The sequence below is a fragment of the Dendropsophus ebraccatus genome, chromosome 2, assembly GCF_027789765.1.
Source record: "Dendropsophus ebraccatus isolate aDenEbr1 chromosome 2, aDenEbr1.pat, whole genome shotgun sequence".
NCBI classification, from domain to species: Eukaryota; Metazoa; Chordata; class Amphibia; order Anura; family Hylidae; genus Dendropsophus; species Dendropsophus ebraccatus.
This window is the reverse complement of record NC_091455.1, coordinates 136359150-136383815: the sequence shown is the minus strand read 5'-3', so window position 1 is coordinate 136383815 and position 24666 is coordinate 136359150. Positions and strand designations below refer to the sequence as shown.

Sequence of the window (24666 nt, the reverse complement as noted above, 5' to 3'; positions counted from 1 at the left end):
CTGGGTTGGGTGCAATCAAGTGGTGGCGCCTCCTCCAATAGTCTCTTTTCAACCATACTGGGCTGGGTGCAATCAAGTGCTACTACCTCCTCCTCCGTAAATTGTCTGTTCTCAACCACACTGGGTCCAATACAGTACTATTACTGCTTCTGGTTCCACTGACAAATGTTTGTTTTCCACCCTACTGGGTCCAAGGAACTTTGTGTCCTATGTCCTGTGTAATCACTATTTTTGCACTTAAATTTTTTCCACTTTTTTCATTGTAATAGCAACTGCAACTAAACAAAAATATATCCTATCAAACTCCCACTATTGTAGCTGCAATTTTTCAACCGTCATAGCAAGGTTCATTTTAGGTTCGATTCGTATGAATCCGAACTTCACAAAAGTTCGCCGGATCGAACAGAACCAAACTTTTCAAAAGTTTGCTCATCCCTCATCCCCAGCATGTTGGTTAAGTGCACTTAAATACATAGTACCCAGTGATACTGCTCAAACGCCTTGGCTTATCTCAAGGGATAAGCTCATCCAAGTTGTACAAGCCTGTGGCCCACATTCCTGGATCTGGCATGCTATGATCTCCTCTAACAATAGGTTGTATTCTTTAAACCATAAGTATGGGTATCCGTCTATGAACACTTCAGCCCTAAGGTCACCCTGACTGAGTTCTTAACTACATAGATAGGCCCCCTTGGTAGCCCCTTATGTACTGTGCAAGTCACCTACTTAAAACCTGCTAAATAGACTGTAACAAATCAAACCTAACCTATCCAAAGTTATCCTCAAGTATCACATGTGGCAATTATAGAGAGAGAAAGAGAGAGAGATGGAGAGAGAGAGAGTATTAGTGAAGTGAGATTTAAGGGGGAAATAAGCTTAAGTCCTAAGCTTGCTCTAAGCTTATGCTTTTCCGGTTTGAAAGGCTTAAAAAAATGACAGCTAGAGAATTGTGTGTTCGTAGCCGAATGGCCTAGTTTTTATTTAGCTGCTATGCCCAGTGTTGCCTATACGTGTTTTTTTAGTGTCATGTGGTTTCAAGAACCAGTGAGAAACAACATGTCAATCAGTGTTTGTACAGGTTCTAAAGCTGGGGGCCCACTGGAGGATCTTATGGTTCTCTGGTGGGGCCAGTCAGACACTGCGTGTTTTGCAGTTGATAGATACAGTAAGTAAAGCTGGCTACAGCCAGTTTAAAACATACAGCACCGCGTGGGACTAAAATTTGTAGTCTACAATCCCAGAGAGTGAGTTACCATAGTTTGGCACAATATATTTACATTAGAGATGAGCGAATACGATTCGATCGAGTAGGTATTCAATCAAATGTGGTATTTGAAAGATTCAAATCCAATCGAGTAGTGGGGCGAATATGCGGGAAACATTTGAAAGCCCTCCCACCGCAGTGGGCACTTTTTTTAATCCAATGACCATGCAGATAGGCCTAGAGGGACCCTGGGAGTACACACGCAGCGCGAAAATGGCGTCTACCCTCATTGGATAGCTGAACCACATGACCTCGAATCTTAAATACTTGGCTCCCGCCTCTCGACTGCAGATGAGCTTTCAACCTAGCCAGGGAAAGATCTGGCCGCAGGGAGAGATAGGTTTTAGTAGCCTTTTGGTTAGGCAGGCTTATTACAGAACCCAAAAGTCCTTTTCAGGGCTAAGATCAAGCAAAAAAGTCATCTCTGAATCAAAAGCACTTCTCAGTGCTAAGAAATAGATGATATAACAGCAGCATCAGCATCAGCATCAGCAGGTGTATTAATTCCAGTACCCTGTGTGTACAAGTGACTTATAGTGTCCCTATTTAACACCACTAAGGGCACGTTATACATATTGTTCCAGTAGCCTACTAAGGGCACTTGATATATACTGTTTCAGTAGCCCAGTAAAAGGCATGTGATACATATTGTTCCAGTAGCCCAGAAAAAGGAACATCATACATACTGTTCCAGTAACGTTCGTACAGCATTACGCGTGATACGTACGAATAACATGACACTCTGCGTTCGCAAATATTTTTCCTTCGCAACTGCAGAGAGTGGCATTATACTGCAATTTTGGGGTATTAGGTGCACCCAGGCATGCTCCCCCTAATGTCCCAGTGTCATTCTGGAGGTGTTTGCATCGTTTAGGGAGGTTTTATGAGGGACTTAGTGACCTCCAAGTGGTCGAATTTTGATTTCCAAGTGCTGCAATTTTTTTCCCATAGACTATAATGGGATTGAATACTCGTTCAAATAGTGCCTATTCGATTTGAATTCTCGAAAGTCGAATATTTCACTACTCGCATTTCACTATTCGCATTTCGAATATTTCACTACTCGCTTACATATATATTTATATCATTTTGTTCGTGGGGAGATAAGCTGCCACAAGAGATTAGGCTCAATCAGAATCAGCGGGGAGCTAAGTGCAGGCCTCTGTAGACTTATATACTGTATTTGTGGCGGGACCTGGAACTGAAAGTCCAGGTGCTGTAATGCCAATCTTGTCCTGGCCATAGCTATAATTTGTAAAAGAGATCTATATAGTAACAAGTTAAAAATTATTTCTTTTTTTAACCCTTTTTGGTGAAAAGCAGAACGAAATTGACAGGAAGAGCCTAACTCACAGTTCTTATTTTCCTCTGCTGCTCCTATCAGTGCAGCCTCTTGTTTTATGATTTTACTTCTCTCACTTCTATCCTTTGTGTTACCCCTCCACCCCTGTCAATGCCACCTCACAGACCTCCATATATTGCCAAGCACTGAAGCTGAATATTAGCAGATCAGGCATTAACTGTCAGGACTGGCAGGTGTAGACAAGACAAGAGACAGTGACCCTAGATCTGAACCCACCCACTGTCACCTGCCTACTTGCCTCAGTCGACCCTAAACGGTCGCGGACAACCACTGAGTCAGTCCCTACACTGCGTAGGTGAATACACAAAACGTAGACAGACAAACAAAACACAACAGAGGATAGTCAACTAGCAGGGTCAAAACCAAACAGACAACGCAGTACAAAATCAGAAGGAGAGTGGATAGTCAAAAGTCAAGCAAGAGGTCAGAACACGGGCAGAGCAAAACCAAGGTATTGGGACAGGGAACGCTGGAAAAGGAGCAGGGGAGCTGGGACTAGTATGAACTAATAGCCAGCAGGGAACTGAGGATCTGACTGCTTTTTATCCAGGATCAGAGACTAGGTCCAGCAGCTGATTGGAGCAGCCCTGATCCCAGCACCAAGCTCAGCTGAACAGATCTAGCAGTGCAGTAACCCCTACACTGCCAGAAGTCTGACAGGCAAGGCAGGTGTGGCTGAGAAGTGAAACACAATTCAGACACAATATTCAGTGCAACAGCAGACATAAAATCAGCGCTTCCTTGGCAGCCCGACACGGACTAAGGAGCGCAAAATCACATTCCTAACATTAACAGTCAACTTTAAAGATATGAGGGGGGTCCTCTAGATTTATGGGCTCGGTTGCAGCTGCAACACCTATAGATACCCCACTGGCTTCAAAAATACTTTTTTAGTCTTACTTTGTTGCCTCTTCTGACTACTGAAAATTCTAGATAGCTGTCAGGTCAAGGAGATATTTGGTAGCTTTCTCTTGTAGATAGAGTCAACAAATCCTTACCAAGTACTGGGGGTCTAACACCTTATTTCTCCCCCTCCCAAACCCAACTCTGCTTGGGACATGGCTTCCAGCTGTCAATCATGCAGGGGTACGGCTAAGAGGGGAAGTCGATTTCTGGAGCTTGAGAACCCACAGACAGATACATGTAAGGTACTATGTGTCTCTACGGCATAACTGCTAACAGTGTAATCAATATAGAATGGGAATTGCAGCTGACAAAAGGTATGTTATATATAATTTGCAACATTTTAAATTAAGACTTTTAAAGGGAATTTGTCAGCTGCAAATCAAGCCCCAAACTGATTATGCTGATGCTGTTAGATTAGGGAGACACCTAGTACCGCTCATATATCTGTCTGTGATTCCAGACTGTATAAAACTGCTTTTATTACATAGTAAGAATAGGCAAGGAGGCATTCCCGAGCTCCTGAAGCGCACCAGGCTGTAACACCTCCATACTGCCCCCTTCCATACCTGACTCTACTTGGGCCAGTCCTTGTGTCAATCAACCGGGGGGTGGGGTGGGGGTGTTGGTAAGAGGTGTTACAGCTTGCAGCTATTCCTGAGCTTTGAAAAGTCTCTTTGACTCCTTGTACTAAAGAATAAAAACATTTTTCTGGTTTCTGGAAGAAATATAATCTTTATAATTGTATTAGAGGTAAATTGATTCATTAAATGAGGTAAACTTCTAACATGTGATTGGTTTATTTTATTACAAAGAACAAAAAAACACCCCTTAGTCCACCTAGTCTGCCCTTTTAGTATTTCCTTTCATATGATCTCAGAATAGCAGAATAGATATATATTTATCCCAGGCATGTTTAACTTCTGTTATTGTACATTTACCAACCACATCTGCTGAAAGTTTGTTCCCAGCAACTACTACGCTTTTAATAAAGTAATATTTTCTCATGTTGCTGCTGATCTTTCCCCCTAACTAACCTCTCACTGTGCCCTCTTGTTCTTGAGGTCTTTTTTTTTCTAAAAACGCTCCCCTTTTCCTTTTGCTCGTACATGCAGCCTAGTTGCCCTTAATATGGAAAAAAATTTTGTCCTCGCCACTGAGTGCTCGCTCCCAATGTTTTTTTCCCACCCTTTTAACTCTTTGGGGGACATTTATTAAGTCCGGCGTTTTCTGCGCCGGATTAAAAAATGTCCCTGCAGCTCCGACCATCCATAAATCCCCTACATAAATCCTCTACATAAATCCTGTGTGCGCCATTGCGCACGGCAGGAAACCTTCACCATCTTAGAGCTGGAGTAGTTTTTCTGCTAATTTTTTTGCTAATCTAATGATGAATAGCGCGGACTCTGAGTCCACACCGCCCTTTACTAAGTCGGGGCCTAGTGTTAGCCGGTATAAAATGGCTAACACTAACCCCCCATTATTAGCCCAGTACCCAATGCCACCAGGGGTACTGGGAAGAGCCGGGTGCCAGTGGTCCCAGAGCGTCAAAATTGGCACTCCTGGACCGGGCGGCAGCAGGCTGGTAAGATTTAGGCTGGGGAGGGCCTAAACCAATGGCTCTTCCCACCCTGGTGTTACCAGGCTGCTGTTGTTTGGTTTTTAACCCGGCTGGTTATAAAAATAGGGGGGACCCTATGCATTTTTTTTAATTATTTATTTATTTTAAAAAAACGCATAGGGTCCCCCCTATTTTTATAACCAGCCGGGTTAAAAACCAAACAACAGCAGCCTGGTAACACCAGGGTGGGAAGAGCCATTGTTTTAAGCCCTTCCCAGCCTAAATCTTACCAGCCTGCTACCGCCCGGTCCAGGAGCGCCAATTTTGACGCTCCGGGACCACTGGCACCCGACTCTTCCCAGTACCCCTGGTGGCATTGGGTACTGGGGTAATAGGGGGGGTAGCGTTAGCCATTTTATACCGGCTAACACTAGGCCCCGACTTAGTAATGGATTCCGTCTATTAGATGTCTTCCACTACTAAGTCTATAAAGTAAAGAAATAAAGACAAGACACAAGTGAAAAAAATTTTTCATTCAAATAAAAACACCCCCACACCCCTCATTGACCATTTTATTTAAAAAAAAAAAAAAAAAAAACAATCGCTGGTCATCGACGTAGTCCACGGAATCCGACGTAATCCCCAGGATACTGATATCTGAAAAACAAAAAGGGAGAAACACACAAAAAACACACAAACAAGAGCACAACACCCATCATTGTGAGCTGTGTTGTGCTCCTTACAGTATGCAGCATCTTTACAGATCGCTGCTTACAGTCTGGCCCCCAAGGGGTTAAGGGAGGATGTATTGCATCCCCCTTAACCCCTTGGGGGCCAGACTGATGTCAGACTGCACCCATCCCAGCAAGGAAGGGGTTAAGTGACCCCCCCCTTCCTTGCTGGGAGGGGTGCAGTGCTGGGGAGGAGGTGGGGAGAGCTTTATACTCACCCCGATGTGTCCTCTTTACTGGTCCGCAGCACAATGAAGTCACTGTGCTGCGGACCCGCTAATTATATGTGCGCTCAGCCGATCAGCCAATCAGCTGAGGGCACATATAATTCTAAATGTTTCTTCTAATAATGCTATTGTGATAACATAATTAGAAGAAACATTTGATGTTTTAATTAAAGTAAAGTGATGATTAGTACAAAATGCTCTATTGCCGGCAATATGAATTAACGGCTTACTGGAGCTTCCTGTACTAATTAATATTTAATTAATAAAACACATTTTCGTTTAAATAAAATCAGTTTTGTTGTTCAATAATTTAATTGAAACGAATCCGTCATTGTGCAATTAAATATACTGTCAAAAAATAAATATATAAATATACATTTATTTATATATATATTTATTTTAACAGTATTTTTAATTGCAAAATGATGGAATCGTTTAAATTTAATTATTGAACAATGAAAGGGACTTTATTACAACGAAAATGTGTTTTATTAATTCAATATATTAACCATGCGAGGCATCGGCATTACTGCAGAGGATCGCAAACCCCGGTAATAGCGATTCCTGTAAACTGTTTCCCTGCTTTCCCAGATGCATTCCAGAGGTGTTTGCATCACTTTCTTAAGATTTTATTTGTTATTTTTAGTTGAACCAGATTTCCAAGTAAATGACCGTATGTTTTCAACCACATGTCTATTTTTTCCCACGGCCGTAGTTTCAGCCGCACATTTATAGCCGCATAAAAAATACAGCCGCACACATACATAGTGTGAACATAGCCTAAAAATGTCATTGAATCTGTTATCTTGCCCAGCTCAAGGCTAAAAGTTTGGAAATCTTTTTTTTTTTTTTACTAAGTTCAGATCTTTTTGGGACAAATCATTTTTTCCTAGATGAACCACCAGATCAACTTCCCTATCCCTTCTAGCAGCCTTTACAATGTTTGCAATCCATCTCCTATCCCTGTTGAAAGTAGCACCTGGAAGACATCTCACCTCTTTAACCCCTTACCGACATCGGGCGTACCCATACGCCCCCTGTTGCCTGGGCTTTAACGCAAACGGGCGTATAGGTACGCCCGATGTTTCCCCGATCGCTGTGTGTTCACACACAGCGGTCGGGGAAGATGGCCTGCTATAAATCATAGCAGGCCATCTTAGCTTCACGGCACGGGGGGTGGTTAACACCCCCCGTGCTTACGATCGTCGCTATAGGCTGATCAATTCAGATCAGCCAATAGCGGCGATCGGAACCGATGACCCGATGACCCGGAAAAAAATGGCGGTCGGTGCTGTCCGAGGACGGCACCGACCGCCATTACTGTAAAAAGTAATGGTGGTCACGGTGGCACGGCATCAGAGTCCCACAATATAGTAAATACCTGCCCTGGACCCCTCAGCTAGGTAGCCGAGGGGTCCAGAGCAGGTATTTGTACATTACTCACCTGTCCCGGGCTCCTGATCGGCGTCTTCCGGGTTCGCGGCGTCCTCGTCTTCGTTCGGGTCTTCGGCTTCCTCCGTGACGTCACGTTCGGCTTCTCTCGGCTATTTTCGGCTCCAGCGTCGGCTTTTTCCGTATTTTGCGCTCTGCTGCCCTCTAGCGGCTGATATGTGTAATACACTTATCAGCAGCTACAGGGATGTTCAGAATGTAGAAAAAGTTTTGTTTTGTTTTTTTTCAAATTTTTTTTTTTTCTATTTTCCGCACCCTATCGCCGCTGAGTGTTGATCAGCATCGCACGAAAGTGCGCTGCTAATCAGCAACTCCTCCTTTTTGGCGTAGGGTGTTTTTTTTCTATATTCTACTGCCACGGTCTGCTGATAAGTGCCGCACATAAGTGCGGCATTTATCAGCAACTCCTTTGTTGGCGTAGTTTTTTTTTTATACTTACTGTAAAAAAACACGTAAAAAAACACTACATTACACCACACTACATTGAATAAAGTTTGACACTACACCAATACATACCCCATATACTAGTCCCCGTATAAAGATGGCCCCTAGGGTGTTTTCGGTGTCGGACGCATACGTTATTGCCTCCGACACCGAAACAGCCAGTAAGGATGAATGGGGGGATCCTTCTTTCCTCCATTCATCCTCATCATCCTCATCATCCAGTGACGTGTCTGGAGGTAGCGTAGCGTACGCTGCCCCCCAGACATGTCTTTTCCGCCAGTACCGTCCCAATAAGAGATGGCGGTATGGTGTGAAATTCTACAAACTGTGTGAGCGTACCTCAGGGTACACTTACAGATTTAAGGTACGTGCACACTGCGGAATGGCAAAGGATAACCCTTCGTGCATTCCGCAGCTGGCACCCGCCGGCGGACTGATGCGGGCGCATGTCTCCACCCGTGTCATAGACTCCATGTTATGCATGGGCGGATTCCATCGTCCGTCCAAAGAATGAACACGTTGGACGGAGAGCGGAATCCGCCCGTGCATAGAATGGAGTCTATGACACGGACGGAGACGTGCGCCTGCATCAGTCCGCCGGCGGGTGCCAACTGCGGAATGCACGAAGGGTTATCTGTCGCGATTCCGCAGTGTGCACGTACCCTTAGAGTGTATGTAGGAAGGGACACCCGAATCTAGCCCCAGATGCCCCCAGATGCCCCCAGATGCCCCCTCCCCCCCATCCTCGGAACAAGTGGGAAGATCGTCCGGGAACTGATCTTCCCACTGCTGGATGAAGGTCACCACCTGTACGGGGATAACCTTTATACCAGCACCCCCTCTTCTGGTCCCTCGCTGCCCGAGCTACTGTAGCTTGCGGCATGATCCGAACATATCAGAAGCCGTAATAGTGCCCTAATATTTAGCAGCCATGGAGCGGACCCAGCACTTCTGGATATGAAGGACCCCGTATCGCACCAGGACAACATTTTCCAGGTGACGTCCCCCACACTGGAAAACAGGAGACCCCAGAAGAAGTGCAGAGTGGGGTGTAACAGGGGGATCAGGAAGGACACCATTTTCCAGTGTGACACCTGTCCTGATCACCCCGGCCTCTGCATACTGGATCGCTTCAAGGCGCACCACACGTCACTGGGGTTCTACATTATCTAAATTCTGTCCCTTATTCCTATTTCAGGGGTCACGTTGATCCAGGGATTATTCTGATCGCCATTATGGAGTCGGGAAGGAATTTTCCCCTGTGATGAGGCTACTGTCGTCTGCCTCACGAGGGGTTTTTGCCTTCCTCTGGATCAACACAGGTTGAATTTGATGGACACCTGTCCTTTCCAACCTTATAAACTAATAATTGCCCTAATACCCCCAAATAAATTAGAATGGTCCCTTTTCCCCAGCTAAGTAGGTATGGCCGCCATTCCCATTAGAGGATGCCATGATGCAATTACAAAGCCTCTGTGCGGCCAGGACAGTAGAAACCCCCCACAAGTGACCCCATTCTGGAAACTACACCCGATAAGGAATCTAACAAGGGGGGCAGCGGGGATATGGCCCCCTGGTGACGGCCACATTTGGGACGTGAAAATGAAAAAAATTGTATTTTTTATTTTCTCGGCACATGTTCTACGTAAGTGCCCGTCACCAGTGGGGTCCATATGCTCTCTGCACCCCTTGTTAGATTCCTTCTGGGGTGTAGTTTCCAGAATGGAGTCACTTGTCGGGGGTTTCTACTGTCCTGGCAGCACAGGAGCTTTGTAATTGCGACATGGCCTCTAGCCTCCATTCCAGCCTCTAAATGGCGCTCTGTCCCTTTGGTGACTTGCCCTGTGCCCATATGTCACATTATGCCCACATGTGGGGTATTTTCGTACTCAGGGGAAACTACCCTACACGTTTTGTGTTCATTTTCTTTTTTAACCCCTTGTGGAAATGGAAAAAAATCAAGGCTAGACCAACATTTAGTGTAATTTTTGTAAATTTTTTACTCTAAATCATTAATCTTGTCATGATTTTTTCATTTTCACAAGGGGTTAAAAGATAAAAAAAAACATTTAATATGTAGCGCAATTTCCCCTGAGTACGGAAATACCCCACATGTGTACATAAAGCGCCATTCGGGTGCAGGGTAAGCCTCCGAAGGGACGGAGCGCCATTTGGTTTTTGAAGGCTGGATTTGGATGGAATGGATTTCGAGGGGCCATGTTGCATTCAAAAGGCCCCTGTGTTGCCAAGACAGTTGAAACCCCCCACAAGTGACCCCATTATGGAAACTGCACCCCTCAGGGAATGTAACAAGGGGTGTAGTGAGCATATGGACCCCACTGGTGACGGGCACAAATGTGGAACAATGTGGCGTGAAAATGAAATATTAAATTTTTTACACTATAATGTTGGTTTAGCCTTGAATTTATCATTTTCACAAGGGGTTAAAAGAGGAAAAAAAAACAAAATGTGTAGAGCAATTTCCCCCGAGTCCGTAAATACCCCACATGTGGACATAAAGCGCCATGTGGGCGCAGGGCAGGCCTCCCAAGGGAAGAAGCGCCATTTGGATTTTGGAGGTTGGATTTGGCTAGAATGGATGATGAAAGCCATGTCGCATTTACAGAGCCCTCGTGCTGCCAAAACACTGGAAACCCCCCACAATTGACCCTATTCTGGAAACTGCACCCCTCAAGGAATCTAACAAGGGGTGCAGTGAGGATATGGACCCCTTGATGACGGGCACATTTGTGCCATGAAAGTGAAAAAATGAAATTTTTTACTTTTACGTCACTTTGTTCCACATTTGTGCCTGTCACCAGTGGGGTCCATATGCTCATTGAACCCCTTGTTAGATTCCTTGAGGGGTGTAGTTTCCAGAATGGGGTCCCTTGTGGGGGGTTTCCAGTGTCTTGGCAGCACGAGGGCTCTGTAAATGCTACATGGCGCTTGAAATCCTTTTCAGTGAAATTCAGCTTCCAAAAGCCAATTGGCGCTCCTTCCCTTTGGAGGCTCGTCCTGCGCCCCCTTGGCACTTTATCGCCACATGTGGGGTATTTCCGTACTCGGGAGAAACTGCGCTACACATTTTGTGTCTTTTTTTTGCCTCTTATCCCTTTAAGAAAAAGAAAAATTGAACGCTAGAACAACGTTTTAGTGTCAAAAATATTTATATTTTTTTTCACGCCATATTGTTCGGAAAATCTGTGAAGCACCTATGGGGTCCAGATGCTCACCGCACCCCTTGTTACATTCATTGAGGGGTGTAGTTTTCTAAATGGTGTCCCTTTAGGGGTGTTTTTTTTAGGTTTTGGCACCCCAGAGCCTCTGCCAACCTGAAGTGGTACAGTCAAAAATGACCAAATATAACGGAGGCGTTGAAAATCACTAGGCGCTCCCTTATATCTGAGGCTTGTGGTTGCGTCAAATAGCGCAATAGGGTCACATATGGGGTATTTCTATAAACTGCAGAAACGGGACAATATATATTGGGGTGCATTTCTCTGGTAATAGGTTTATAATTATGAAAAATATTGGATTACAATAAAATCTCTGCACAGAAAATTAAAATTTTCAAATTCCTTACACACTTAGCTTTTATTTCTGTGACTCCCCTAAAGGGTTAAAACACTTTCTGGATATGCTTTTGCAGAGTTTGGGGGGTGCAGTTTCTGAAATGGGGTGCTTTGTGGGGCTTTCTAACATACAGGCCCCTCAAATACACTTTTGCCCACCTGAACAGGTCCCTAAAAATATCTGATTTTGAAATTTTACTGAAAATTTGGAAATTTGCTGCTAATGTTTTAAGCTCCCTATTGTCTAAAAAAAATGAAAGATAGTTTAATAAATGCCGCCAACATAAAGTAGACATGTTTCTAATGCTATTTAATATATAATTTATGTGGTATAACCACTTTCTGTATACGCAAAAAAGTTTCTTTACTAATTTTTTCTTTACTGATGTCTTGATACTACTCAGTGGCCCATCCAAAACAACTTCCCCACCTGAGCAGTCATGTCTCTATCAGCAAGTGAATGAGAATTATCATATGATGTAGATCCAAGTAGATAACATGGTTCCTATTTGTTGTAAGCTATAAACAGTTAATGCTATAAACCACAAACAACAATTGTTATGGAATGAGAACTGGAATCATGGCTTATGATAGGGTTGACTTGATAGAAATGCCAACAGCATGAATCATATATATAATCAGAATAGGTCTTTGAGTTCCAGATTCATGACTCTGCTATTTCAGGACAGCCAGGTTGTTTGGGGAACACAATGTAAGTGTGTCTGCGAATAAAATACTTTGATTTATTTATGATTGACATCTTTCCAACACTACAAATATTTTATAATAGCTACAATTGCAAGTGCCTATGAAATGGGTTAGCAAATCATTTTTCAACCACAGCTCCCTACAGCATTTGGATTGTCTATGGGGATGTTCTTGTAGAAAGGCCTATTATAACAAAATGAATTAAAAGAAAAGTAAAGACTAGTAAAAAAAAAAAAACATGAAAACACATAAACATCTTTACTCTCAGTATAACGACACAAAGATGAGACATCAAATTTTCAGTTGCCTCTCTTGACAAAGGTAAAAGTTGTAAATATACTGTATAGCAGGTATCAGTCTGTCAGTTAATATAACCCCTATCATGTGGCACTGTATAGTTTATGTAGGTAGAAATGCTGTGCAGGTTATACAGTTTATGCAGTTTATATGTTTGTACAGTAATTTAAATGTTCCATATTGGTAAAGGGGTATTCCAAATTATTATTATTGGGGGGGGGGGGGGGAGTAAAGGCTGCTTTGTGTGTGTGTAAAATTATCTACAGCATACTCAAACTGCCTTGCTTTACCCTGGTCCCTAAATGTACCTACCATAATGATTTGATCTCTAATCTGGGAGGCTGGATTGAGTTCAGAACATCTTCAACAGAATAGGAAGTTCACCTTTTTGGGGTAAGTAAACAAAGATATTGGTATGGACTGGGGAGCTGTACCAGGGTACACTCAGGTTTATTTTTCATAGCCGTTTGCATTTTTTCATACACTCCTCAACATTTACATTGTCGTACCAGGAAGGGAAAGTTTCTAAACAATTATGGAAATTACAGGATTTACAGTATAGACTTATATGTTAATAAAATACAAACGATAAAAATTAAAACACAATTAAAAATAAAAATAGTGTCTATTTTAAGCACCAAACATGGAAATACAAACACCTACACAGCTTGGCATGCTATTAGTGAGGGTATTAATGGTTGTCTAAAGCTGAAGAGGATAGACCTCCATTCTAGCCTTCTTTACCTTCTTACTCTGCCCCAGCATATTGTGAAGCCATTAGAACACCTCTAGCTTGACATTTGGATCATAGCTCAACATCATGCATGTGCCTTCCAATGGTTTGTGTAGACATTGTTCAATGCCCTAGGCTACATATGTAATGTCCAATTTTACAATTTGTCAATTCTTCTGCAGAGAGGTTCACCTATTTATCTATTTTCTGAAATATTGTGCTTTCAACATACTTTTTATACCATTGAAGCCCCTCTCACATGCCTCAGATTGGAGCTAGGTGCTTTAAAATGTTTAATTTGCAAAAACTTTAATAACACCTGCTACTTCCTGAATTAGCATAACCTTAGGCCACATTTACATATACATAAATTAAGCGGATCTTATGGACAAGAAGGCCTGTCATGGAGTGTTTTCCCGCCCAGCATGATGTATCAATATATTGCCAGCAGTAAGGAAAATGTTTGGATCTCCGTGGCACTATAGTGACAGAGACGCTTTCCTAGACACGCTCCGGTGACGTCCTTTCCAGGCTAAACTCTGGCAGCCAGAGCGGAAGTGCAGCTCTGCCCCCCCTGCCGGAGCCGAGTGAAGTCACGGAGACCCAACTGCGTCCCTAGTTTCGTATCTTGTCTCCCTAGCCGTAACAATAAGAGAAGATAATAGACTATGTTTTCAGGTCCAGCTTTGGTGCTTGGAGCAAGATAGAGAGAAGCACTTGACATAGTTTCTGAATATAATAGTTACTTGAAATAGACTTGACCTTGGTTGTACTGACTTGAAGACAGTAGTGGAGCTACGGCTGGCTCAGGGTAGCGAGGCCTTGTCTAGATCCTAGTTTTCTCGGCTGTGCCTGCTTTAGTGAAGAGTTACCTATACCTATGGATATGAAATTCTACATAATGCTGTCTATGTCCCACAGATCCATTGATGTAGGCCCCTTCTGATGGGTAGAGCTAACCTTCAGGGCAACCCCTTAGGAAACCTAGCAGCTTGCAGTAGAGACTCGTCTTATTGCACTTAGCTTGACTACTGACTAGTACCTGAAATGATCTTTAGGTTGAGAGGAGAATAGCCACCCAGTGTAGACAGGGTTGTCCCTTTATCCCCTTTACCACAGCTTCGCCACTAGCCAGATGTGGCTAGGTAGATAAGGCTTGTAGGAAGAAGAATTATCTCTTGCATTAAGTTCCACAAATGGGTCCTGGCCTCAGGCCAGTGCTTAGATACACATTGCAGCAGGCTATCTGGATATTCATTCTCTCTCCAACATCCACTGTCAGGAATCTGCCCCAACTAGTCCTAATCCCACTTTATATAAAGCTGTTCATGGGGTGATCTGATTGGTCTAGGGAACTTAGTCGGGGTGTACAATCCTTAAAGCGAATGTATCTGATAGTACACTCATTTTAAACTTCAAGGACATACGGCAGAACGCAGCAAGTAGCATTCGGACATACTGCATGTATGCAGCACTATTAACAAGCCGGATGCTTTAAACTGTCCTATTGAAATTAATAGGATCAGTTTAAAGATCCATTTCCCTCCAGCACAGGAGAAAAGAGTCTGAGAGCTTATACACAAACACAGTACTGACTTTTACTTGCCTAAAGAGCAGTGGACTCCTGCTCTCGGACACTGCAGTATAATTTCCAAAACTGTTTCCACTGCTGTATCATAGTGCAGGGAAGTTTACACCAGGTATACCTACAGTACCTGTCTCAATCCTTTCCAAATAACATATAGTATAGACACAGCTAAGTTAGTGTTATTTGGTATCATGTCAGTAAACACACGAAGGATCGATCTGCCAGGCCACAGACTCCTGGTGGGTAACCATGCCAATGAACAATATCTAAATATTCTAGTTACCATGACAGCCAGCTGTGATCTCATAGAATGCCTGAAATAGAAAATAAGCACTGAACAATAGAAAAGATATTGAAATCTAAATGTACATAGTAATGATGAAAAGAATGGAGACATCACGCTTTTATAAGGTCCACCCCTCCCCTGTTCCCCATTACATATTCCCCTCAGTCAGTCATCAGGTGCCTAACCCAATAACTTATGAATGAATTTTGGCAGGAAAGAAATAACCAAGAACAGTGAAAGTACTTTTGAAAAGGGTAGACCACCAGGCAAGATTAAAGGCCATTTTACATCCCTAACCTGCCATGTCAGCAAGAGCCAATCTGCTAGATTGGTGATTGATAGTGATGAGAGAGCATGCTCATCCGAGCTTGGTAATCGTTCGAGCATTAGAGTACTCAATGGTACTCATTACTCGGACGAGCATCTCGCGATGCTCGAGAAAATCTCATCATCCTTTTCCTGTAAGTTTGGGCGCTAATTCTTAGCTAATCACCATGCAGGAGACTTTTTGGTACATCCTGCAATCACGTAGGACCCATACATGTCGATAGCAGCAATTGGTTGGCCAGATGAGATGATCCTGCCATATAAAAATCGCGGCCAGCAATGCTCGCTTCAGACGTATGCTGCTGCTGGTCAGGGAGAGCGTCAGGGAGGGAATTAGCATTCCAGTAGGCAGGGAATACTAGCGAAACAACCAAAAAGCCCCTGTAAGGGCTTCAAAAGGGCTTTGTTTTTAAATTGTATTACTACAGACTGCTGTCTGGGACTTGCAGTGCAGCTACCACGATGGCAGATAGGGGACATTAAGTGTTGCATACAGACTCCTAAGAAGTGCTCAGTACTATTTTATTGGGACCAATAGTATATTTTCTGATTTCTGTATTTCTTACTCAAGGGATATCTAAGTTCACTACTGCTTGCACAGTGTAATGGGGGTGTCACAGAGTGTGCATAGGTGCAGCCATCACCAGATTGTATATCACAGTCTCCCAAAAACTAGTGGGACCACTAGTATATTATCTGATTTTTTTTATTTCTTACTCAAGGCATATTTAAGTTCACTACTGCTTGCACAGTGTAAGGGGGTGTCACAGAGTGTATAGGTGCAGCCACCAACAGATTGTATCCCACAGCCCCCATAGCTCCATACTGTACAGTGTCTATAAAATGGTGAACCCCAGGGATAAGGGTCGAGGACGAGGGCGTGGGTTCCAAGCGATGCAGTTGGCAGAGACCATGGTTCAGGGCAGGGTGACACAGCAGCACCCATTTAGGAGGGAGCAGTGGCACACCTCAGACGTTTACTCCCTAGCTTCTTCGCCCTTCGGCTGTGAATGGGCAGAACATGGCAGAAAATTGCATTTCAAAAACGGGAAATAAAATGAAGGAAGCTGACCTTGCCCATATTTCCAAATGAAATACGAGAAGGATCGTCACATAAAAATGCACAAACATGTGTTTCTTTTATTACCAAATAGTGCTACAATGAACAATGCAAACTTTGCTATCTAATTCTCTTTGTCTCTCTCTCTCACTCTCACTTACTTTTTTGTACAGTTTGGAAACCAAGTGGTAAACTTTGTCAGTATTCTGTTCTTTGGGGGAAAGTTAGCCCAACTTCTACAGTCAAATTCAAAGTCAAATTCAAACTCAAAACAGCGGTGGGGGGAGAAGTGGTGAGTCACATGATGCAGGGAATGTTACCCCAACTGCTACAGTCAAATTTAAAGTCAAATCCAATTAAGCATCCTTGTCTTGTCCATTTCAAACCATATTATCTGTGGATGTCATCTTACAGGTGTCCTCTGCCGTCCTTTCACCAGTACCTTCTACCTTCTTTGGATGTTGCTATGTTGTGTCAGGCAAAGTTTTTCGGTAGTTCATCATATGCTACCTCTGTTGTAATGGTTCCCTGTGTTCTCACTGCCATGCTGTGTCAGGCTAAATTTTGGGGTTGTTCATATGCTACCTCTGTTTTAATCCTTCACTGTGTGATCACACTGTTGCCTATACTTTTGCCCATAATTTGGCGTAATAGTGCAATTAGGCAGCCTCAGAGGCATCCATGCATGCTAATTTCTGAACTCAGAATTCCTTGTGCTCCTAAGAATTAAGTGGTGCAAAACACTGATGCACTGCTGCATCTCCATTACTGCTTTTACCTGAACAGTGGTGCTCCAGCCACCTGTTTTGCAGCGAACTGCAACACTTGCTAGTTCTTATCTGCACAGTCAGGTGGATGGGAGCCCTGCTCTGCAAGGAAATCTCGGAAGGGGATTCAGCATATACCAGTGCTATGGCACCTTTATTCTTAGGATCAGCAAAAGTCTCAAAGGATAGACTGCCATTAGCCCCATTAAGGAGACCATACAAGCTTGCTGCATACTATTACACAAGCGCCTGATGGATTAGGGTATGCCGGGACTGGTTCTATGGTTCGATATATTCTTTTAGAGTATTTTTTGAATAAAATGTGATGATTTACCCAAATATCTCTATATCTACTACAGATATAGTAATGTGCTTGGACGATGACACATTACAGACTTTTTTTTTGTACTTGGTAACTATCAAAGTAAAAAGAAATCATACCATTTAAAGGGAATCTGTCAGCACCTGGGGCCGACCCAAGGTGCTGAATGTGTGCATTAAGTAACAATTTACTAGTTAGCTTGGTACCTTTGCCTTAGCTCTTGGGGGGAGAGGATCTGCTCAATTTCACATCTTCCCCTATAATCAAGTGTCAAAGAGGAGTTGTGGAGAGGCGCTTGTGCTGCACTCTGGCACGCCTCACTACACCTTCCTCCTCTCCTTTCTCCTTAAAGACTCTGCACCAGGCACCCCGCTGTACACTCAGTCAGCCTTCATGCAACGATGTGGTCAAGGGCCGTAGGCGCTCACGACCCTTGACAGCATTGGTGCATACACAAACATGGAGGCTGGTGTGGGTGTGCAGAAGACTGTGTGGTGCAGAATATTAGAGAAAGGAAAGGAGGAAGCTGTGATGAGGTGTGCCAGAGTGCAGGATAAGCGCCTCTCCACAACTCCTCTTTGACACTTGATTATATTGAAAGATATGAAATTGTGCAGCATGCCCTTCCCTGAGAGCTAAGGCAAAGGTACCCTTGTAACTAGTAAACTGCCATTGAATGTACACTGTCAGCACCTAGAGTTGGCTTCAGGTGCTGACAGATTCCCTTTAAATTCCAAGCAACTACTTTTTACCTCGAAGTGAAAGCTCAAATCAATCCAAGAATCTCTGAGCTTCCAGTCTACAGATATGTATGCAGGTTGTGTTACTTTACAGATGAGCCACTATCTGTTGTTGCAGTTTACTTTTGTAGATATGAAAAATGGCCACCCTGAGAAACTATCCTCACTTCAGTTACCTGCCAGATGGCTAGAGACTAAATCATCTGGAAGGCACATTGATATCCAGAATACATAGCTGTGTGGCTCTTCAGAATAATGACACCTCAACAACCAACTTTTCCTATATGAAGTTACCTTGCAAATCTTACGGCGGTGTCAAGATTCCTCTGTGTTGAGCCAGCATTGTATGTTGTGAATGTACAGAGGATTAAATAAATAACAAACAGATAAATAAGAAAATAATTTCTACTTTTATTCTTAGGTAAATTCTCAGTTATACAGTTGTTTCTTTTTAATAATGCAAGTAGTTGTAACATCTGAGGCATTTAACAGATAGAAAAAAAATTGACAATTACAGCTGGCACCTCACAGATGGGGGTTAGTGACAATGCCACAGTCATGCTTATAGAAAACACATGCCCTCCCAATCGAGTTTCTTTACTTCTCACTCTATGGGGCTGTATATTCAGTTATGAAGGAAAAGGAATAATCATACATAAAGTATCACTATCCCTTGACCACAAATGTGTTAATAACATTATATCAATTCATCATGACAAAATGATTATGAACAGTGCATCAAATAATACAAATACAATCAATACAAAAAGTGCAATATAAGTAAGTGAATACCTTGGCTGAGCAGTCAAAATACAATTAATAAGTTGAGCATATCACACAAGTACACAAAAGAGAAAGAGCGATAGATAATATGGTGTCACTAGGGATGTGTGTCCAAATTACTATGACCTTCAGCTCAAAGCCTGGAGTATGTTCCCCCCTTTACACTTTAACAGGGGGGACCTAAAACACTACTTTATTGTACAAGCTGTAAAGTTAAGGATTTGTTAAGGTCTGAAATGGTGAAGAGATTTAGGAGAGGGTTAGACTTCTTCCTTGTAAAACAAAATATATGGGTTTAAAGGTATGAATGGAGAATATTGATCAGGGATCTGTCTGTTTTCCAGTAGGAGGTTAAGAAGAAAATATTTCTACTTTATGGCAACTTGGGTCTATGCCAAGGGTGTTTTTTGTTTTTTTTTGTTTTTTTTGCTTTCCTCTAGATCAACTGAGGTTTTTAAGTATTCAGTATTGAAGTTGAAGGCCCGAAGGTTGTTTTTAACATAGTATACAGTATTCAGTACTGAACTTTGCTCTTTAACAAAAATATTGGATATTGGATATTTTTTACTCAATTGCCTTTGGCTTAATGTGACTTATAATAATGAGGACTAACCAATACATATTACAGGTATGCAGTGGGGGAACAAACATTTTATTACTTGTGTCCAATGTTTATCACATGGTACAATTTACACAGGGACATCTGATAATAAGTCTGCACTAAATTGTGTCATGTACATTTTGTACAGGTTTTGTTGAGGTGCTGGAAGTTGAGTCTTGACAAGCCTTCTCTCTGATATGGGGAAGGGAATGGGGTATATTCCCTCTATGATGTTTATTTTCCCCATTAGGGATGTCTGGAAAGGATAATACAGTGATAATGCAAAGTATAAAGCAGTCACAGCAACCAGATTGAACAATGTTTTTGTTCTTGTTTAACAAAATACTAAGCTTATAAAGGTTATAGCCTCCATAATAATAGAACGTTTTATTTTGGTATGTTTTTTTTTTTGTTCTGTTCTTGCTACATGTCAATATCTGATCTTGACCCTACTCTGATTGTTATTGTATATATCTGAAATATACTGAACTATTTTAATATTTTCTGTAATAAATCATATTCTATTTGGTTTTTAACATTTAAAACTCACTAAATCTCACAGTTAACAAAATACACATTTTCCACCACATTGTCGGCTCTGATTTGCACTTGCTTGCTCTAATGAAGAAAAATGCAAGCAACGCTGTAGTTGTATTTGTAGTTGTTGATATCACTGGATTGTGTAACATGGTTCAGTTAGCAGTTTAAGATATTACTGTTATCTATGTGACATTTTGTTTCTAATTGTTTCCAACTTTTATCCCCTCAGGTTTTTTCTCCAAATCAAACACCTCCTATCACCCTGTGTATGAGAATTCCTTTCAGGGTTGCATGCAACTTCTTCATGTGGACAACCAGCTGGTTGACCTTCATGCAGTGGAGCAAGGGAAGCACGGGAGCTTTGCAAACATCAGTATTGATATGTGTGCAATCATTGACAGGTAAGAGAGCAAAATACTAAAATACCAGGGCATAATACTTAAAGTTACAATTCCTTCAGTGCACATTACTATTTTTAGAACGCTAGGTAATGACATGATGTCCATGGTGACATCACATAATCATTGCAGCCAATCATTAACTAGCATTGCCAATTTGCATCTATAAGGATGTACAGTGACTGGTTGCTATCACTGTTTTAATTACTGGTTGTGTAGAGTGGAGAGACCAAACTCTATAGGTTCAGCAATGTCTTCCGAACCTGAATGCTCATCATTTGACTCCCCAATGGCTGCAGAGGTTTGATGCAGCCATTGGGAGTCCTATAAAATGTGGATATATCCACGTTTACCAGGACTCCCTAGGGCTGCATCCAGCTTCTGTAGCTGTGGGGAGTAGAATGGCCAGCGTTTAGGTTCGGAAAACATTTCTGAACCCAAATAGTTTGGCCTCTCTGCTTAACACTAGCCACTGGCAGATGGCAATCACCATGTTTTTTTGTTTGTTTTTAATCAAAGCATAGGGGTTTTAGAAGGTTTAAAGCAAATGTACCATCAGTACTTTCACTTTAAGTTTTGCACATAAGTAGAACGGCGTGGGGGCTTCCTCCCACCGGGGCCGCGGGCCATCCTGTTTCCAATGCTTCAGCCTGGGCCAGTGCCTTTCAACAGACTGGGGCTGCGCGCTGGAACCAGGCCGCGGTTCAAAAAAAAGCTGTGGCACTGGCTTGACCGTGCCAGTGCCATTCTATTCAAGACTTGATGACTTGATGAAGTGCAAGACTTGATGGTGCATTCGCTTTAGAAAGGACCTGAAGACCTTTTTACATCTTTTTACAGTTTTTTGATACTGTATGCCCTCCCATTTCTTGGATATATGGGTTTTTAATTTGTTTGTTTGTTTTAAGTTTGTTTAGTTTGTTTTTTAATCTAAGCAAGGAGGTTTTAGAAGGTTTAAAGAGGAACTTAGGACCCTTTTACATCTTTTTACAGTTTTTTTTATACTGTATGCCCTCCCATATCTCACTTTTTTCAGCGGATAGCGGAATATGCCGGCCCAGAGAATGGTGTCTATGATAGCCGGCGGAAAGTCCTCAGTATGAACCCACCCATTTCTGGGATATGTGGGTTTTTAGTTTGTTTGTTTGTTTTTAGTTTGTTTGTTAGTTTGTTTCGTTTGTTAGTTTGTCTTTTTAATCTAAGCATAGTGGTTTTAGGTTTAAAGAAAACCTGAGGACCTTTTTACATGTTTTAACAGTTTGTTGATATGCCCACTCATTTCTGGGATATGTGGGTTTTTAGTTTGATAATTAAGCTAATAGTCAGATGGGCATGAACTTAATTTTAATAATGGATATCAAGTGATGGGTGTGATTATACAGTCAGGGGGTGTAAAGTTTTTATATTGAGAGGCATATGTGATATCCATCCCCTGATATTTACTTCGATTATTTAAATTAAGTTTCGGCCCAACTGACCATTCCCTAAGTTATCAGACATACTTTAAACCCACATATCTGGTTAATGGAAAGGCATATCAAAGAACTAAAACAGGTGTGTAATTAGGGTGCTATAATATTTTTACCATTAGTAACATCTTATTTTTGTAAGTTGGCTACAGGTCATCTTTAAGAAATTAAGAAATCTAAGAAATTAAATTTAATCCCAGACTATATGTTTAAAAATGTCATCAGAGAATATGTACTCTATGATTAGCACAGAATATTTCTTCAAAAACATTAAACATTGCATTGATATAATTTTGTAGGCTTAAACTATCTAGATGATATGGAACACATATGGAAATGATGTAACATTTTTATTCTAATTATTTTTAGTATGTATTAATGTACACCCTTAAGCCCATTTTATTAACATACAGCATGGACTTTAAAATGTTATGATTTTGACAGAAATGAAGTATCCAGACAAATAACAGAGTGGTTTATAATTATTAACTGAAGGTATTAAATAGATTGTGATAGGTTGGTGAATAACAGTGGCATGTTGATGACTTCCATGTAGCAACTTATTTTCTCCAGAACTATAGAAATGACTGAATGCTGAGCCCTTAGATTCTCTGCACTGAAGTTACAAATTGACATGTACTATATTTATATATTTGACTGTGCTATAGGTAAAATTGGAACTGGAATGTCATACTAAAGTTAGGACAGTATCCTTATAAAATTAATATAATGTGGTGACAAACTGCGAAGTAAAAAGCTATTATTGGGTTGACACATTTCCTGAGCAGGCATATATTTCTTTTGGATATTGTGTGTGACAGTGTATACAGTATACAGTATACAGTGGTGCCTTGGATTACGAGCATAATGCGTTCCGGGACCATGCTTGTAATCCAAATCCACTCTTAAACCAAAGCAAATTTTCCCATAAGAAATCACTGATATGTAGACAATTGGTTCCACACACCAAAAATAATGATTTATTATTCTGAATAACATGTAAAACTAATAAAACAAACATTCAGAAACAGCAGAATATGTGATATTATAAGTTACTGTACAGTAATGGAGAGGATGGGAAACACAAGGGCGGACAGAGACTGCAGGGAGCATGAAGGAATGAGCAGGGCAGATGTGGGCACATACATGCAGCACTCTCTGTCCGGGGAGGGAGGGGTTACAGCTATGGAGAGATTACCTCCGCAGTCCTGTCCCCTGATGTAAGCCCCAGCCTGAAGTGGATCTGCCATGATTTGGAAGGTGAGAGAGACTTCCTGGGTCGGAGTACATAGCTGTAGACCCCGCTATGCAGACTATACCCCTCTCCCACTCGCGCTCCCACCCAGTACAGAAAGCTCTTAAACCAAGGCAATGCTCTTAAACCAAGTCACAATTTTGAAAAACTGTGAGCTCTTAAACCAAAAAGCTCTTAAATCAAGTTACTCTTAAACCAAGGTACCACTGTATACCCAACTTAACCATATAGTAAAAAGGGGCTATAATTGATTGTTTAGATTATAAAGCATGAGGAAGTATAAGGTAATTTGGAATAATATGGTTAGAGAACTCAAACCTGCCCAACTCAGAGTGCTCTGGAGGGCATTTCACTGCTCCAAATGACAGAAATTGAGAAAAGGCATATTAAATGAAGCAAATAAAAAAAACAACATTTTGTTCTAAAAAACTGTGGATATGTGGAATAGTAGCTGTGACAGTATTTTATTTGCATAGAATTAGGCTTTTTACAGATGCATGGGTGATCAGCCATTATGCCCTAAAAGCATAGTCTCCTTACTCACCTGATCTCACCCCATGTAGCTTCTGGTTATGGCAATCCTTAAAGCAGTGATGAGCCAACTTTTGAGCTTGGTGTGTCAGCATTTGGCAAAAAAATTAGCATAACTCGGATGGTGTGTCACTTCGAGAAAAAACACCATAATTTTGCGATAATTATAGTTTATATAACAAAAATATGTAATTGTAATATATATCTATACTTAATAAACAAAAAATAATTATTGTGTGAAGTAAACTACAAACCACACACACCCACACCCACTACCCCATCTGACCCCCATCCCTTCCTATACACTACCCTACGTGACCCTTCCACACACACACAACCCCAACTGACCCCCATCCCTCCCCATACACTACTTCACCTAAACCTTCCACACAAACACATCCACACTACCCCACTTCACTACACATACACACTACCCTCCATTCCCCCACACTACCATACGCGACCCCCATCCCCACATACACTACCCCACCTTACCCCTTACCCACATATACACTACCCCACCTGACCCCCTTACCCACATACACACTACCTCACCTGACCCCCCACACACATACACACACTACCCCACCTGACCCCATCCCTATATACACACTACCCCACCAGACCCCATCCCTCCACACACACACACACACACACACTACCCCCTCTGATTCATTCCCCGACCCCATCCCTTCCCACACACACTTACAATACTGCTGCGGTCCAGGATGTGGGCTGTGG

At 42.1% G+C, this 24666-nt stretch overlaps 1 protein-coding gene across 1 annotated transcript in view; it reads left to right on the top strand.

Moving 5' to 3' along the window:
- Nucleotides 1–24666, top strand: part of CNTNAP2 (contactin associated protein 2) — a 1369824-nt gene that overhangs the window by 804979 nt on the left and 540179 nt on the right. The window contains exon 10 of the mRNA XM_069958388.1: nucleotides 20502–20673. Within this exon, the coding sequence (XP_069814489.1) occupies nucleotides 20502–20673 (172 nt within the window). The remainder of the gene's footprint in view (nucleotides 1–20501; nucleotides 20674–24666) is intronic.